The following is an 18,669-nucleotide window of genomic DNA, read 5'->3' on the forward strand; positions in this document are numbered from 1 at the left end:
ACAGAAAAGCTTCTGTTGTACTGGTACTAAGTAATGTCAAAGGCATGTATACTTGACACAGCCATATTTTCTTGAATGTATTTGCTAAAATGTAAATGGGTATGAAAGAAGGTGGGCTTTTAAAATAAATACAGAAATGAAAGATGCAAATGTCATATACAAACTGTGCCTAGAGCAGAGCTCAAATCCTTTGGTGGATATTTATTCCTCCCCCCCCATCTCTTTTTCTTTTTTGTGTTGTTCCTAAGACTTGAATTCAGGGCCTGGGCATTGTTTGCTGAGTTTTGTCGTTCAGGGATAGCACTCTACCACTTGAGCCATGGCTCTCCTGCTTGTAAGTAATTAATTGGAGATAGGATAATCATGGTTTCAAATGATGATCCTCACATCTCAGCCTTCTGAGTAACTAGGATTATATTCACAATCTATCCAGGCTTGGGGATTAGTTTCTTGAGTTCCCTGTAGATATTGGATATTAAGCATTTTTCAGATATATTGTTGGTGAAAATCTTTTCCCAGTTGGTTGGCTGTCTCTCTACTTTTGAAACAATGTTTTTATCTGTACAGAAACTTTTTATTTTTAGGTAGTCCCATCTATCGAGTCTCTTTCCATTCTGTTGTGACCCTGGGATTCTGTTCAGGAATCTGTTGCCTGTGCCTATGAGTTCCAGTATCTCTCCTACATTATCATGTAGCAATTTCACGGATTCCAGTCTGACGTAGAAGTCTTTGATAAACTTTGATTTAATGCTTGTGCATGGCTAAAGGCTAGGGTCAATTTTTAGTTTTCTGCATGTGGCTGCCAAGTTTTGCTAGCACCAATGATTGAATAGACTGTGTTTGTTCCATTGTATATCTTTGGCTCCTTTGTCAAATACAAGTTGCCTATAGGTATATGGTTCTATTTCTGGGTTTTCTATTCTGTTCCACTGATCTTCTGGTCTGTTTTTGTGCCAGTACCAAGAAGTTTTTGTTACTATGGCTCTATAGTAGAGTTTGAAGTCTGGTATTGTAATACCACCAGCTTTGCTCTTTTTGCCTAGAATTGTTTTGGCTATTCTAGGTCTTTTCTTGTTCCATATGAATCTTTGGATTATATCTTCAATTTCCATAAAGAATGTCTTTGTTATTTTGATGGGGATTCCATTGAATTTGTATATTAGTTTTGGCAGTATAGCCATTTTCACTATGTTGATTCTCCCTAGCCATGAGCATGGGATGTCTTTCCATTTCCTAGTGTCCTCTTTAATTTCTTTCATTAGGCTTTTATAATTTTCATTGAATAATTCCTTTACTTCTTTGGTTAAGTATATTCCTAAGTATTTTATTCTTTTGAGGGCTATTGCGAATGGGATCGTTTTCTTGATTTGGCCTTCTGTTTGTGTATTGTTGGTGTACAAGAAGGCTACTGACTTCTGAAAGTTGATTTTGTATCCTGCCACTTTGCTAAAGTGGTTTATTAATTCTAGTAGTTTGAGAGTGGAGTTTGTTGAGTCACTCAAGTAGAGGATCATGTCATCTGCGAATAAGGATAGTTTAATTTCTTCTTTCCCTATGTGGATCCCTTTGATGTCCTTTTCTTGTCTTATTGCTCTGGCTAAGGGTTCCAGCACTATATTGAAGAGAAGTGGAGAGAGTGTGCATCCCTGTCTAGTTCCTGATTTTAAGGTGAATGGTTCCAGTTTTTCACCATTTAGTATAATACTGGCTGTAGGTTTTTCTTATATGGCTTTCACTATTTTGAGGAATGTACCTCTTATTCCTATTTTTTCTAGAGCTTTCAACATGAATGGATGTTGTATTTTGTCAAATGTCTTCTCCTCATCCAGAGAAATTATCATATGATTCTTATCCTTAGCTCTATTGATATGATGTATTACATTGATTGATTTGCGAATGTTAAACCAGCCGTGCATCTGTGGGGTGAAGCCCACTTGATCATAGTGTATGATTTTTTAAATTTGTTTCTGGATTCTGTTGGCTAATATTTTATTGAGGAGTTTGCATCTGTGTTCATTAGAGAGATAGGTCTGTAGTTTTCTTTTTTTGTTGGGTCTTTCCCTGGTTTGGGGATGAGCGTAATATTAGCTTCATAAAATGAGTTTGGTGTTGCTCCTTCTGTTTCTATTTCTCGGAAGAGCTTCAAAAGTATAGGTGTTATTTCATCTTTAAATGTCTTGTAGAATTCCGCAGTGAAACCATCTAGACCTGGGCTTTTTTGGGTTGGCATTTCCCTGATTGCTTCCACAATTTCATTGTAAGAAATTGGTCTGTTCAATTTGGTTACCTCATCGTTGTTCAGTGTGGGTAGCCTATATTTATTTAAGAAGTCATTCATTTCTATTAGTTTTTCTTGTTTCTTTGAATATAGGCCCTGGTAGTACCTATTCATTATGGACTGGATTTCTTGGGAATCAGTTGTGATTGTTCCCGTGGGGTCTTTAATCTTGTTTATTTGAGTCTCCCCTTTCCTTTTTTTGATTAATCTTGCCAAGGGTCTGTCAATTTTGTTGACTCTTTCAAAGAACCAACTTCTTGATTTATCAATTTTTTGTATAATAGATCTTATTATACACAGATGTGTCTTGTTATCATTTTTGGCTGCATGGATGACATGCTTCTGACAGTGATGGCCTACGACAGGTACGTGGCCATCTGTCACCCCTTATATTACTCTGTCCTCATGAACCCTCGGTTCTGTATCTTTCTGGTTCTGGCCTCATTTTGTGTTAGTCTCTTGGACTGCCAGTTGCATAATTTGTTCGTGATCCAGTTTACTTACATCAAACAAGTAGAAATTTCAGGCTTCTGTTGTGAGCCTGCACAGATCCTTCATCTGGACTGTTCTGACACTTTCGCCAAAAGCCTACTCACCTATTTGGTTGCTGCCCTGTTTGGCTTTCTACCCATTTCAGGAATCCTACTTTCTTACTGTAAGATAATATCCTCTATTTTGCAAATCACATCATCTGGGGGGAAGTCCAAAGCTTTCTCTACATGTGGGGCTCACCTGTCGGTCGTCTGTCTATTTTATGGAACAGCTGTTGGTATATATCTGGAGTCAGTTGTATTCCATTCTTTCAAAGAGAGGAAAGTGACGTCGGTGATGTACACTGTGGTCACCCTATGTTGAACCCCTTCATCTACAGCCTGAGGAACAAAGATATTAAAGCCACCATAAGGAAACTCTGCAGTGGAAGACTCTAGAAAAGTAATTCCTATGCAGGTGGGAAAATATCCCAGCAGGGCCGGGAGTTTGGCCTAGTGGTTAAAGTGCTTGCCTAGCATGCACGAAGACCCGGGTTCGATTCCTCGGTACCACATACATAGAAAAAAGCCGGAAGTGGTGCTGAGGCTCAAGTGGTAGAGCTCTAGCCTTGAGGAAAAACCCAAGGATAATGCTCAGGCCCTGAGCTCAAGCCTGGGACTGGCAAAAAAAAGAAGAAAATATCCCAGCAGTCAATACAGAAGGCTATATATAATACACCTCGAATGCTGGGACAGTCTTGGGAAGGAGAGTGGAATGGAGGACAAGACAGAAAGCTGTCTGCCTCTTGGGAGGAAAACATGTTATCAGAAAAACCTGAAATAAAAGGAGAGCTGTTGTGGTAAAAACCAGTGTAAGAAGATCCAGAGAACATCCAAACTCTCCTGTCCTCTTATTGATAACCAAATAGAAAATGATAAAAAGAAACCATGAAATCACTTACAGGAGGGCCTTGTTGATTCAGGGAAGAGTCATTCTTGTCTCATCCGAATTCCAAAGTATAAAGGGGTAGAGGTGGGGATGGGGAGAGCCAGCAATCTACTATATCTCCCTTGGTTTGTGCCAACATTTGTCTGGATCAAACTATCTGTCATCTTCAGAGGAACTGACACAGAGCAGAAGCTGGAGGAGAAGCAGCATCAGAGCCACAGGGGACATTTCTGCAGCATTCACAGAGCTGTGAATCTAGCTGGAGACTGAGCCTGCAGTGTCAGGCAGGTGTATAAATGGATCTTCAGTTTCTGTGGCTTCTTGTTACCTGGATGGCACCGGGATGCATCACCAGTCTCCTCCCCTGTCCTTGAAAGAGCCTGCTCTGCCCTCTAACTCTGCATCTGCAGTCTGGCATCAAGGTAAATAAACACAAGTTGGAAAACATGTGTAGGATCTTCTTCTCCATGCCTTCAGGGCTGTGATTTCATCTAGGCCTCTAGATTATAAAATGCCATGGAAGTGGTGCTGTGGCTTAAGTGGTGGAGCACTAATCTTGAGCTGAAGAGCTCAGGGACAGTGCCCAGGCCCAGAGTTTAAGACTCATGACCACCACCACCAACAAAATAATAAAATATAAAACCCCAGGGATGGAGTCATTTTCTGTTGAGTTGTTTGTAAACTTATGTTCAGAAAAAGAGTTTAAAAGAAATCAAGCACAAAAATAAGTTACAAAGATCCGTACAAATGCCACTAAGGATGATATAAATGGATGGCACCAGAGGATGCCATGTGAAGGTCACAAGATGACAACCCTGCCAAAGGCTGTCTACAAATAAAATGCAATGCCACCGGTATCCCAATGTCATTCTTTAATGAAGGAGAGGAAGCAATCACAAATTCATATGGAATAATAAAAGATCTAGATTAGCAAAAACAATCCTTAGTAGAAAGAATAGCATTGGGAGAATATCAATACAAAACTTCAGACTTTATTACAGAGCTATAGCAATAAAAACCTGCTTTGTACTGGCACAAGAACAAGCCTGAGGGAGGACCAGTGGAATAGAACTACCCCGAAATTAATCCACAGGCTTATAGCCACATGCTCTTCAATAACGGAACCAAAAAAAATAGAATGGAAAAAAGACAGCCTCTTCAACAAATGGCGCTAGCAGAATTGGTTAGACACTTGTAGGAAACTAAAGTTAGATCCTTATATGTAACCCTACACCAGAATTATTTCCACATAGATCAAAGACCTTGTGGTATAAGCAGATACCCTGAAAATTTTACAAGAAGGATAGGAGAAACTCTAGGGCCCCTTAGCAGAGGTGGAAACTTTCTTCATAAAGACCCAGAATCAAAACAACTTAAAGAAAGTTCGGACAAATCACACTGAATTAAACTTCTGTATGGCCAAGGACATAGCTAGTAAGTTAAATAGAAAGCTCACAGAATGGGAGAAGATCTTCACTAGCCATACAACAGAGATGGGACTCATATCTAAAATGTATCTACAGGGGCTGGGAGTTTGGCCTAGTGGTAGAGTGCTTGTCTAGCATGCATGAAGACCCGGGTTCGATTCGTCGGTACCACATACATAGAAAAAAGCCAGAAATGGTGCTGAGATTCAAGTGGTATGGCTCTAAACTTGAGAAAGTCCAAGGACAGTGCTCATGCCTTGAGCTCAAGCCCACGACTAGCAAAAAAAAATACATAAGAATGAATGAATAAATAATAAAAATATTTATTTAAAAAATTAAATATATCTACAGTTCAAAAAATTGAATCTCAAAGAAACAACCATCCCATTAAAAGGTGGGCTAAAGACTTAAAGAGAGTCTTCTCTGAAGAAGAAATAAAAATCGCCTATAGACACATGAAAAAATGCTCAACATCTCTGGTCATAAAAGAAATGCAAATCAAAACAACTCTAAGATTCCACCTCACTCCAGTCAGAATGGCCATGATCAAGAAATCTACTAACAACAGATTCTGGAGGGAATGTGGCCAGGAGGGATCACTACTACACTGTTGGTGGGAGTGCAAACTCGTTTAACCACTATGGAAAGCATTATGGCAGTTTCTCAAAAGACTAAACATAGGTCTCCCCTATAACCCAGCAATCTAACTCCTGGGCATTGGCACAAATGTCCTTAAGCAAGGGCATACCAATGCTACCAGCACAAAATGTTCATTGCAGCACTATTTACCATAGCAAAGATATGGAACCAACCCAGATGTCCCTCAGCAAATGAACGGTATTTATGCACAATGGAATTTTTTGCTGCCATCAGAAAGAATGACAGCACCCCATTTGTAAGGAAATAGAAAGACTTGGGAAAAAATCATAGTAAGTGAAGTAAGCTAGATCCACAGAAATAGACTCCATGGCTTCCGTCATTTGTAATAATTAGTATATATGTAAGGGATTTTCCTAGCAGAGGATCACAGTAGCTCAAAAGCTGTTTGCATATGGCCATATGGGATGAGACTAAGTAAACTCTAGGATAGGGAAACATGAGGTTTATGTTTGTGGTTGTTTTTAATGTACTATATGAAGTTATTTATTTTCTTTCTTTTTACCCCCTCCTTATAGTTTCTCCCCTGCTGTTTCTGTATCTGACTTTGTTACCTGGTATATTTTATATACGTTTATTTGTTTGTTTGAATCAGGGAAAGGAAAGGGAAAGAGAAGATGATGAGACAAAGGATAGTCATCCTTTGTGAACTAGTGTAATGGCAATATTCATAGACAATATTCTGGAAATGAACTTTACAACTTGAGAGGGTGTAGGGGGAGTGAAAGTGGGAGAAAACATGGGAAGAGGTAACAATGTTTGACAAGTAATTTACCCACTACCTTGTGCATGTAGCTGCAACCCCTCTATACATCACCCTGACAATAAAATAGAATTAAACAAAACAAAGCTAAATCTTGTCCTATTTGAAGTTGTGGCTGCTGAGTTCTGAGATATGGTAGACCAGGACAAGGCAGTGTCCTTCTCTCTAATCTCTCTCTTCCTCCCGTTCCCCTGGTCCCTTGATCTCCAAGCTGGAGGCCCTCTGCCATTTGACTAACTCCATCCACCATTCCGACGCCTTCAGGAAAAGGTAACCAGCTGTAGTTTGTGGTGGAGGCATACTGACAAGGACTGGGGACTCCCTTCCTGTCTGTGGGGTCCCTAGAGCCTTCAGAGGTCTCTCGTGAAACTTTTCACATTTTTTCTTATTTTTTATAATAATAAAAATGGAATATTCATCATTAACTCTGGCAGTAATGATACAGTTCACAGACATTTCTGTCATTGTTCCCTGCTTCTCAATCAAAGGACTTAGAGCCATCAACCATTACAACTCAACTACAACCAGGATAGATATTTTAGCTCCCTTTGGAGCTAGAGGAACTGTTACTTAGATGTGGGCCAATGGAGGTTTGGGAATCTTTGGTAAGATAAGATAGAAATAGAGCTATCTTGCATGCCGATCTCAGTGTGAAATAGAGAATCCACTAAAGTACTGGTGATAGAACATTCAGTCACCAGGATGCTCTGAATCTTGCATTCAAATTTAGTTATATAGTAAAAAATAGGATTGTTAGTCAGGTTCTGGCGGCTGTAATCCTAGCTACTCAGGAGGCTGAGACCTCAGGATCACGGTTCAAAGCCAGCCCAGGCAGGAAGGTCCATGAGACTCTTACCTCCAACAAACTATTCAGAAAAAGCCAGAAGTGTTGCTGTGGCTCACGTGGTAGAGTGCTAGCCTTGAGCAAAAGCAGCTCAGAGACTGTGCCTATGCCCTGAGTTCAAGTCTTAGGACTGGCAAAAAGTATAGTTGCTATGAACTAGAAAGAAATGTTTTCAGAGGTTGCAGACAACCATGGTGGAAATGAACAGTTCTACACAGAAAGAAAGTCCAGAAACTGTGAAAACCAGACACTAGGATCTTTTCCATCATAAATTTAATTGGAGATGACATACAAGACATGACATAAGACAGCAGTTTACAAGAATTATTATAATTTGACACCTATGAAATGGTTTAGAAAATGAAAAAAACATCATGCTTGCTGACAGTAGATATGTCAGAAATGTCAGTGTCAAGTCAGACAGATTTTTTTGGCTCCTCTGCTGTTGCCATCCCTTGATACCAAATCATCTTGAGGCAACCATTTGATATCAAATGATTAGTAAACTATCTAGGGTTCCTGCTAATGCCTGAAAAAAAAGCTAATTCCTGAAAAAGCTACAAATGATTCTTTATTGATGTATTGATACTGTGATATTTTAGATATAAAAGGTCATTTCTCTTAATAGCTGGGAATGTAGCTTAGAAATAGTTTATGGAACCGTCAGAGGATTGCCTAAGAATGATGGATTTGTCATGATTATTGTCTCATTCAGTGACAAATGTGCATTTACACATCAGAAGTTAGACTTTTAGAAATTAATTCTGATGAATTACTTGGAAAAATATTAATTTCCAACTGTATACATGGAAATAAGTATATTTGTATATACATATATATACATATGAAAACAAGTATATGTAAGTAACTATACACACACACATACACACAAATATGGAATACCGCTTAATTTTAGCACAAAATCTCCCTTTTCCAATTATATAGTTACAAAAGCTGTACAGTAAAAACAGCATAGAAATGGCCGGGAGTTTGGCCTAGTGGTAGAGTGCTTGCCTAGCATACAGGAAGACCCAGGTTTGATTACTCGGTACCATATACATAGAAAAAGTCTGGAAGCGGTGCTGTGGCTCAAGTGGTAGAGCTCTAGCCTTGAGAAAAGTCCAAGGACAGTGCTTAGGCCCTGAACTCAAGCCCCATGACTCACAAAAAACCCCAACATTGAAACAAGTAGAAAAAAATATGCCACACATCTTGGATGATTATCTATATGCAGTGAAATTTACAGATATAGAAGAAAATACAGCATACTCCTCTACAGTGAACATTATTTTTTTAGGTACAATGTATTCCTAGCTTGTGGTTGTGGTCATCAGCCCTAGTTGTTTTCAGAAGAGAGAACAAGAGTTAGTCTGATACAGCTTCTTGACAAAGCCATTTTTTGCCAATCCCAGGCTTTAACTCAGGGCTTTCTCCCGTCCTGCGGGTTCAGCTATTCATGAGGCCCGAGGAGGCACCTCCTAAAAGAAGAAAACCAATGGGGGAAAGAGAGGAAGGAGACCAGGCGCATAAAGAAAGACAGAGACAATTTGAGTCGCGTCAAGGTCTCAGTTATTAAAAGTAAAGCAGGGTTTATATACCCTGAGTGTAAGAAAGGGAGTATAGGGGGGGGGGATGGAGAGTTTTTGCGATAACAAGAACGGGAAATCTCAAGGTTAGGGGTGGGTCAGGCTGTTCTTTTGGCCGTTGTGCTAACCCAAGCAACAACCTGCGGTTATTCCGAGAAGTATTTTGTGCAGATGACTCAACCAGATGCGATTTGCTCAAGGCTAGAAGGTCTTTGCTTTGTTCCGTTTAACTCCTTGGTCTCTGACAATTCCCCCTTTCCTTTAAAGAACAAGGTCTTTATAGGTGGAGAGAACACCCTGTCTTAGGCTATATGGAGGGACCCTTACTCCTGGCAACATGCCTTGTTGAGCCGGCCTCGAGGGCCTCTGTATGTTGTGCCACCCAGGGTAAGCTCCATAATAATCCCGTCATTGGATGCTCTCTAGCCGCTTGGGGTTTATCAGCCAAGAAGTGTATGAAACTGGAGCCCTCTTTCGGGAGTGCTTGTTTCGGACCCTACAGGGTCATCCTGAGCCTCTAAGCGATGATAATGCACCGAGATTGAGTTTTTGGAAAAGGCAGAATCAATTTGATTTTTTATAAATCGCGTAAGGCGCTGAAAAGCCCAAGGGCCAAAAGAAATTAGGAGGAGAAGTCCCACAAGGGGGCCCAAGAGGGAGGGTAAAAGAGTTGATAGCCAGGGAGATGTGGAGAACCAATTTTGATACCAAGATTCTTGTTTTTCCCTTTCTCTTTTTCGCTTTTCTAGGCTAGCTGTAATTTTTTCTAAGCTATTCTTAACAAGTCCTGTTCTATCTACATATACGCAGCATTTTTCCTTTAAAGCCGCGCATAAGCCTCCTTGCTGTAGAAAAAGTAAGTCTAATCCTCGTCGATTTTGGAGGACAGCTTCTGCCAGAGAGCATCACCGTCAATAGCATCATGCGGAGTGATGACGGGGAAGGCCTCATCATCATGGTTGTTGACCTGTAAAAGAAAAATATTTTTGTTCTCAGGTGCCACCCTGGAATTAGTTATATGGCTTTATTGTTTATTATATGGTTTTATTAATCTTTCAGGCAACCATCTAGCTCCCCCTTCTTTAGAATTATAAATGCAAGTTGATTCTTTTCCCCAGATAATGACTGGGTCAGGGCCATTCCATATTCCCGTCAGTGGGTCTTTCCATAGGGCCTGGGCGTAGTCTGTTTGTGTGGTCGGATGCCAAAGGCGTTCTGCGGCAGATTTGCCATTAGCGTCAAGGGTTAAAAAGTTTAAAACAAAGAGAGCATGTAATAGCAATGTCTTATAGTTTCCTTTAAGGGAATATAATGTTTCTTGTGAGGCAAGTTTAATGAGGGTGTTTTTTAAAGTCTGATGAGCCCTTTCCACTATTCCTTGTCCTTGGGGGTTGTAGGGGATTCCAGTAATATGTTTTATGCTCATTTGGGAGCAAAATTGTTTGAACTTTTGACTGGTATATCCGGGCCCATTGTCTTTATAGTTTGGGGTTGTCCCATGACAGAAAAAACATATAGGAGATGGTTTATAACATCTTTTGTGGCCTCCCCTAAATGAGCAGAGGCACAAATAAATCCGCTAAAGGTATCAATGGTAACATGTACATATTTTAACCTTCTAAAGGAGGGGATATGAGTAACATCCATTTGCCAAAGTTGTCCAGGTATGAGCCCTCTAGGGTTTACGCCTACATGGGGTTCAGGGAGTAGGGTTAGGCAATTTTGCAGTTTTTAACAATTTGTCTTGCCTGTTCTCTAGTAATTTTAAATTTTAAGCGCAGGGTATGAGCATTAAGGTGGTGAACAGCATGGGCCTCTTGTGCAAGGGTCACCGGATTAACTGTTTGAGATAAGGTAACCATTTGGGTTGCCAAATCAGTTAATTCATTGCCCCGGGTTAGTGGCCCAGGTAGGCAAGAATGAGCACGAATATGTTCTACAAAGAAAGGGTACGAACGTTGTCTAATAAGTTTTTCCAATTCAAAAAATAATTGAAAAGTAGGTGTAGTAGGCTGAATAACCGGAACCATTTCTAAAACTTGTAAAGCTCTAACAACATAATGGCTATCCGAAAACAGATTAAAAGGGTGGGTCTTTAATAACCGAAAAACACAAAACGCAGCAAATAATTCTACTAACTGAGCAGATTTAAAGGAAGTGTTTACAAAGTGGGAAACATTATTAATAACATATGAAGCTTTTCCATTTTTTGAACCATCAATAAAGATGCTCAAAGTATTGGGGATGGGCTTTATCAAGGTATTTTTTAGAAAAACGAAAGGAGTAGTATTAAGGAATTGAATAAGTCTGTCGCTGAGCATGTGAGTATCAAAGCTACCCTGGAACCCAGTGCATAAAAGGAAAGGGGGAATTGTCACAGAGTCCTTGCAGTGAGCTTGAAGCTCGGCCTATAATAAGAAAAAACATTCCTGGCAGGGGAGGCCCGAACCTTCCAGAGTTTATAACAACTGTTCCTTCCTCTGGAGTTATAATTCTGGTGGTGGAGGAACAGAGGTCCAGTCCTGCGCTGCCTGCAATGGCTCGGAACAAGTCTGAGTCAGCCATGTTTGCATCAGAGGCAGATTTTGGGCGGGAGGGGTCATTGGTTGTTGTGGTGGGTAGGTAGGGCCCCCTACTGGGGCCCATAGCCCGTTTCCCGAGACTGCAGATAAAGGCTGGCCATTTATATCGGTCTTGGACCAGCACTCTCTAGCCCAGTGACGGCCTCTTTTGCATTTAGGACAAAGGCCAGGGGGAAGGGGGAGGGGAATCGTCCCAGGAACGTTGGGTTGTTTAATAGTTCCAGGGCATTCTCTAGCAAAATGTCCAATTTGTCCACATTTAAAACAGTTTTTAGGGCTAGATATTCGTCCTAGTTTTCCTGAAGGTGGAGTCTGGTTTTGGAGTATGGCTCCAATGGCCAAATTAATAGATTTAGACATTTTATGTTCAAAGGAATCCACATCATTGCAAATTTTAATCATACCATTTAAATCTAGGGTCTTTGTTTTACCTCTTAAAGCAGCTTTACAGGCTGCATTAGCATTTTCTATGGCCAACTGTCTAACTATAATATCATCTGTATCTACCTCACCTAATATTCTTTCAGCTGCTTCTAACAGTCTGGCAACGAATTGAGAATATGGTTCATTATTGCCTTGTACTACCCTGGAAAGAGGGGTAGTAACCGCTCCTGCAGCAGGCACGGCTCTCCAGGCGGCCAGGGCAGCCTGAGCAGTCTGGGTTAATATTCCTGCAGGGAGTTTTTGTTGTTTTTCCTCCGAGGCAAATTTGCCCCTCCCTGAAATTTTATCAGAAGACCATGAAGCCATTTGTGTATGTTTTTTATTGGTAATAGCTTGATTTTCTGCCTTATCTATAAATTCAGCTTTCCAGGTTAGATATTGACTCCTGGTTAAAACAGACTGTACAATCTTGTGCCACTCAAGAGGCAATAAATGTCCCTCACCCCCGAGGCACTCCAGTACTGTTAAAGTAAAAGGGGCGTTAATTCCATAATTCTTAACAGCCGAATGTAGTTCTTTAATTTGTTTAAACGTCAATCTCCTATATGTAATTTGAGAATCTCTCCTTGCCTCCTCCTGATCACCCCCTTCCTCCTCGGAGGCAGAGGAATCTAGGTTTTGTCCCTCCTCCTGCCTTCTGGTAGTGTCCGCCTCCTCCTCTCCCGCTTCTCCTCCCTCCCTCTCTTGTTCCCGAGGTTGAGTGTTAGAGCGAGTAATTACGGGGAAGGAGAGGGAAACAGTTTGCGCCCCGGATCTGAGCCTACTATTGCGGCTCTTTGAGGCCAAGGGTGTTTTAGCGGGCTTGTTACCCGAGCCATGGGGGGTAGTCACGGCTTCCCCAACAAGATCCATTTGTAAATCATGAATTTGCAAAGTGAGGTCCCTTAACTCTCTTTTTAAATGAAGCACATTTTTTAATTCTGTCACTTGTTTCAAGAGAGAGTCTTTGGATTTAAGGAGACCTTGCACCTCTGGAGGAACAGAGAATGATCTCACCATTTCCTGTGGTGGGGCTGACGGGAGAGAGGTGTCTGGATAGGGGGGAGGGGTGGGCCAGTGAAGGGCCCTTATCTCTGGAGTCTGTGTAGCTGCAGAAACTTGGGGAAGAGGAAAAGGGCCATATCTTTCTTCCTCATAATGCGCTGCCTCCTCCTCTAGCTCCACCTCAGAGCGGGGGTTGAGCCTGCCATTATTAGGAGAAGTCTTAGGAATAATAGGATAAATATTTTTATAAGGTTTTAGTGACATATTTTTCTTTCAACAAAACAAAAGAATTTTACCAAATCTTTCTTTTTAACTCTTATTCCTCTCTCCCTAAGTGATTCTTTCATTTCTTTTATAAATAAAACCTCTTTTGATAACGCTTTGCCCATGGTTGATGGGACGGCAGAACTTACCTCAAGACTCTCCCACGGTTCACGAGCGATGTGGTGTGGGCGTCTCTACCTTAATATAATCGGGGTCCCCTGCTCTCCACGCCGTCCGGTAGGTCACCGTGCCTCGAGCCCCACGTTGGGCGCCACTTCTCCAGTCCCGCGGGTTCAGCTATTCATGAGGCCCGAGGAGGCACCTCCTAAAAGAAGAAAACCAATGGGGGAAAGAGAGGAAGGAGACGAGGCGCATAAAGAAAGACAGAGACAATCTGAGTCGCGTCAAGGTCTCAGTTATTAAAAGTAAAGCAGGGTTTATATACCCTGAGTGTAAGAAAGGGAGTATAGGGGGAGGGATGGAGAGTTTTTGCAATAACAAGAATGGGAAATCTCAAGGTTAGGGGTGGGTCAGGCTGTTCTATTGGCCGTTGTGCTAACCCAAGCAACAACCTGCGGTTATTCCGAGAAGTATTTTGTGCAGATGACTCAACCAGATGCGATTTGCTCAAGGCTAGAGGGTCTTTGCTTTGTTCCGTTTAACTCCTTGGTCTCTGACAGGCTTGAGCACAGTCCTTGGACTTTCTCAAGGCTAGAGCTCTACCACTTGAACCACAGCACCACTTCCAGGTTTTTCTATGTATGTGGTACCGTGGAATCGAATCTAGGTCTTCATGAATGCCAGGCAAGCACTCTACCACTAGGCCAAACTCCTGACCCATTATGACCTTCTTGAATGTTTCAATATTATTAATATACAGATTCTGTTTATTCTTATCACAGAGATCTTTCAGTAAAGCCTCCAGTTCATTTTCATCTGTGTATTCATTGTGATCCTGCTTAGAGAATTGGTTATAGAAGTCAAAAGCCTTGTTGAGCTGTCTCACACATATTTTGACTCCCTGAAATTTAAGAAAATCCTCTTATAATGGTAGAAACCTGGCCATGTCAGTCAGTTCTAACTTCCCATCATCATTTGAACCAGTTCTAGCATTAGCTCTGTGTACTCAGCTAGTTCTGTGTCAGCAACTGTTTGCTTTTTGTAGCAGGTTCTTTGGAAAGCTCTTCATCTCATCAGTTTCTATGAAGAATCCAAGTCTTCATTAATTTCTCATAGGACTTCAGTTGCTGACACTGGAAGAGCAACGAAATTCTCTTCTGTGGGTAACACATGAACCCACTCCACAATTCCTGTTTTATCATATTGATCCACACAAGTTTTCACCTCCACAGCCATTCAGAAAAGCTTTGTCCTCAGGTAATAATTCCACTCCAGCCTTCTTCAGTTCCTGCAAGAACTCCTGGATCAAGTTGTGTAGTTGTTTTCTGTCCAGGAAAACACTTCTGTCAGCATCAAAGTAGAGTCAGATGCTGAAAACCTGTGAGGTTGTGATGAGGGGTTATGGCAAGGGAGGTTTTGCCATTGCACAACAGTAGTGTGTGTGTGTGTGTGTGTGTGTGAGTGTGTGTGTGTGTATGTGTGTGTATAAGTGTTTCCATGTGAGAAGGTCATGGTGAAGGTCTCAACTTAACACATCTGTGTAGATGGGCAATAAATTTTAATCCAAGTTACTCCTTCCACTGACCTCACCTACTCATTTTTCCACATATTTTTATTGTAATTAGTAGAAGCATTACATTATATTCACCAGATAGAAGGTGAATTACTTCAAAAACATTGATACCCTTTCTCATGTTTTGGTCTATTTCCTTCCCTCTACCCCTGCCCCTCATCTTGTTTTCTCCCTTTCCCTATCCTATTTCAAATAGCCAAATAAGCATATATACAATATATCAGATAACAAGGTGAAATACTGTAACAATATGAAATAACCAAGGGACATAGTACATCAAGGAAAACAATCACTTCTTATATACCACCTACTCATTTATAATAGACACCTTAATATCCACACCTCATGTTTTCATGTGTAAATATTGAGTATTATTACTATACTCACTTGCTGCCCTTTTTTTCTTTTGTTCCATCCCTTCCTGCTAGCTCCCCATTCAAGGTACCGATATTCAAGACATTTCTTTGGCTAAATTATCCCGGAAGTGTTCAGAGGGTTTACAACATGGAATTGCATTGCTGCATGTTCTACCATTGGCCTTTCATGTGGTCCTGTCACGTATGCACAGAATGGACAAGCTTTGCTTAGGAAGAGCCTATGTTGCTGAGTCCACTGAGATTTGGATGCTTTGGACCAATTTGTGTAATTGTGTGAGCTCTGTGAATTGAGAGTCCAAGACCATAGGAGAGACCATTATCAGACATCTCCATAAATATGTCCAAGCCCATGTCCTGACTCTGGAATTTCTCCTGTGTCTCCATATTCATAATGGATTATGAGGAATAGGCAGATTGTATTAGACTGCAGGCTTGGGGGGACCTTTTGATCTGTACTTGATAGTCATGACCCAAGAGAGAAGCAGCTCTACCCAGTAAGTAGAGAGCACCACCGCACTGACCATGCCAGCATGCTTTCTCTAACTTTCCTGGTGACTGAGAGGTGCCCTTTCTTTGGGGGAAACACAGCCTTGTATCCTTAACTAGAGATTGGGACAATTGTAAGTATTTCACCATTTTGATGATAAGTAATGGGAAATGTAAAGGTTATATCTTCTTTGGGGGAAGGTTACACACTTAAGAGTTAAGATCTGAGTTAAGGTCTATTTCGGTGTTTTGGTTGTGGTGTAGTCTGCAAAGTTATGCTATAGAATAGGGCTGAACACACCGTTCTTAGATAGGTTGTGTAAAAATGGTGAAAAAAAAACAGAAAAAGGGACTCCTGAATCTCTCTTTCTGTCATTTTTTGACACAGAATATGCAATTTTGGAAAGGATGCTTTTGCAAAGATCTTAGAAATCAGCCAATGGAAGCCTAAACGTTTCTTATAACTAGGAAGAAGATATTGATTTGTTTTCTTGGAAGAAAGGACCATCACTTTGAATTTACTGTAGAGAAGGCAATAGGCCAGATAGATGGCAGAACAGAAGGAATACAGCCACTAGGTATAGACTACCATTGTCCACGTCCCTGGAAAGACTTGCTAAGGTATATATTTCTAAAATCCTGGAATTAACACACAGAGAGGCACCTATCAGGTCTTGATTTATTAGACAAATGCAAAGAGTTAAAAAATGGAAAGAAGAGGATTATCTTGTGTGATTGTTGTTCTTAATGTACTATGTTATTTCTCTTACCTTTTTTTCTGGCCTTTATGGTTAATCTCACATTGTTACTGTATCTGACTTTCTTACCTAGTATATTATATATATGTTTATTTGTTTATTTGAAATACTAAAGGGAAGGGGAGAAAACAAGATAATTGGGAAGGGGTAGGGGAGGGAATCGGGGACAAAAACATGAGCAGGGAAATCAATGTGTGAGAAGTAATGCAACTACTACCTGACAAATGTAACTGTAACCCCTCTATACATTATACCAACAATAAAAAGTAAAAAAAATCTATATTTTGGGGCCGGGAGTTTGGCCTAGTGGTTAAAGTGTTTGCCTAGCGTGCATGAAGACCCAGGTTCGATTCCTCGGTACCACATACATAGAAAATAGCCGGAAGTGGTGCTCAGGCTCAAGTGGTAGAGCTCTAGCCTTGAGAAAGTCCAAGGACAGTGCTCAGGCCCTGAGTTCAAGCCCAGGACTGGCCAAAAAACTATATTTTTACTCCCAGTGCTGGTGGTTCACATGTTATGTTAGCTACCCAGAAGACTGCGTTCTGAGGATAGAGATTCAAAGCCAGCCTGAGCAGCAATATCTGTGAGACTCTGATCTCACAAAAAGTCAATTTGTGACTCAAGTGGAGGAATGATACCCTTGGGCATGAAAAACTCAGCGATATTGCCCAGGTCTAGATTTCAGTTCCTAGGACTGGCATGCATGTATGCATGTATGCATGCACACATGCACACACACACACACACACACACACAAACGCACACACACACACACACACACACACACATACACACCAGAAAGAAAACCAAAATAGAAATTAGAAAATCCAGCAATGATAAATCTCCAGGGAGATTTTTATTTTCTAATATTGAACTATGTCAAATTAGATTTAGAACAGTCAGGCCTCTATATTTTACAAAGCCTTTGTAAATACCATATGTCTAGAATTTTTTCTCATTCACTACTCACTACTTTACTATTTCCTTATGTTAAAATAAAGCTTGTATGACTTTATAGGTTGGATAAAAAGAAATTTCCTCAAAAGGTGATTGCTCTGGATTACCTTTTTTTTGTCATGGGGCTTGAACTCTGGGTCTGGGCACTCTTTCTGGGATCTTCAGCTCAAGACTACCACCATACCCCTGGGCCTGGGTGCTGTCCCTGAGCTCTTCAGTTCAAGGCTATTGTCTTTCCCCTGGAGCCACAGTGCCACTTCCCACTTTCTAGTGATTAATCGGAGATAAGTGTCTCACATTCTTTAGTGCCAGGGCTTTCTTTGAACCGTAATCCTCAGATCTCAGCCTCCTGAGTAGCTAGGATTGCAGGCATGAGCCACCACTTTCAGCTTATGGATTTTTTTAAAAGAAGAGTCAGTAAAGGGCCAGGAGTTTGGTCTAGTGGTAGAGTGATTCCATAGCATGCATGAAGATCAGGATTGGAGTCCTCAGTACCACATACTTAGGAAAAGATAGAAGTGGTGCTGTGGCTCAAGTGGTAGAACTCTAGCCTTGAGAAAGCCAAGGACAGTACTCATGCTCTGAGTTCAAGGGCCAGCACTGGTAAAGAAAAAGAATATTGTAATATTCTACCATAGTTTAGAATGAATACATAAAATGGAGTAAATGAAAGAGAAGAAATCAAGGATGATTGGGGTTGTGACAACTAACAATATGATCGATGGGATATAGTCATGAACAATGAATACTTAAATTCAAAATGATTGAAGAATTCTGAGTTCTTCATTAATTATTGCTTTCATTATTCATCAAGGTGTCTAATAAACATTAGGCTGAAGAATGAAACTCGCATCTCAGAATTTTATCTCTTGGGACTCTCAGATGACCCTGAGCTACAACCCACACTGTTTGGGCTGTTCCTGTCCATGTATCTGATCACCGTGCTCAGAAATCTGCTCATCATCCTGGCCGTCACCACTGACCCCCACCTCCACACTCCCATGTACTTCTTCCTCTCCATTCTGTCTTGGTCTGACATCTGCTTCACCTCCACCACTGTCCCCAAGATGCTGGTGGACATCCAGACTCACAGCAGAGCCATCTCCTTTGCAGGCTGCCTCACGCAGATGTCTGTTTTTCTGATTTTTGG

General features: G+C 41.0%; 1 protein-coding gene and 2 pseudogenes across 1 annotated transcript in view; 2 read left to right on the forward strand and 1 right to left on the reverse strand.

The window, feature by feature from the left end:
• The first annotated feature begins 319 nt into the window (after positions 1-319).
• On the forward strand, positions 320-3,207 carry LOC150068176 (olfactory receptor 7E24-like; annotated as a pseudogene).
• Positions 3,208-6,709: 3,502 nt separating this feature from the next.
• On the reverse strand, positions 6,710-14,791 carry LOC150068177 (calbindin pseudogene; annotated as a pseudogene).
• A 3,567-nt stretch (positions 14,792-18,358) lies between these two features.
• The window catches only part of LOC150068178 (olfactory receptor 7E178-like), a 921-nt gene continuing 610 nt past the window's right edge, over positions 18,359-18,669 (forward strand). The window contains exon 1 of the mRNA XM_090348825.1: positions 18,359-18,669. This exon is cut by the window's right edge and continues 610 nt beyond it. Coding sequence (XP_090204951.1) covers positions 18,446-18,669 — 224 coding nt within the window. The 5' untranslated portion in view covers positions 18,359-18,445.

This window comes from Megascapheus bottae, chromosome 1 (genome assembly GCF_031878675.1).
Source record: "Megascapheus bottae isolate mThoBot1 chromosome 1, mThoBot2.hap1, whole genome shotgun sequence".
NCBI lineage: Eukaryota > Metazoa > Chordata > Mammalia > Rodentia > Geomyidae > Megascapheus > Megascapheus bottae.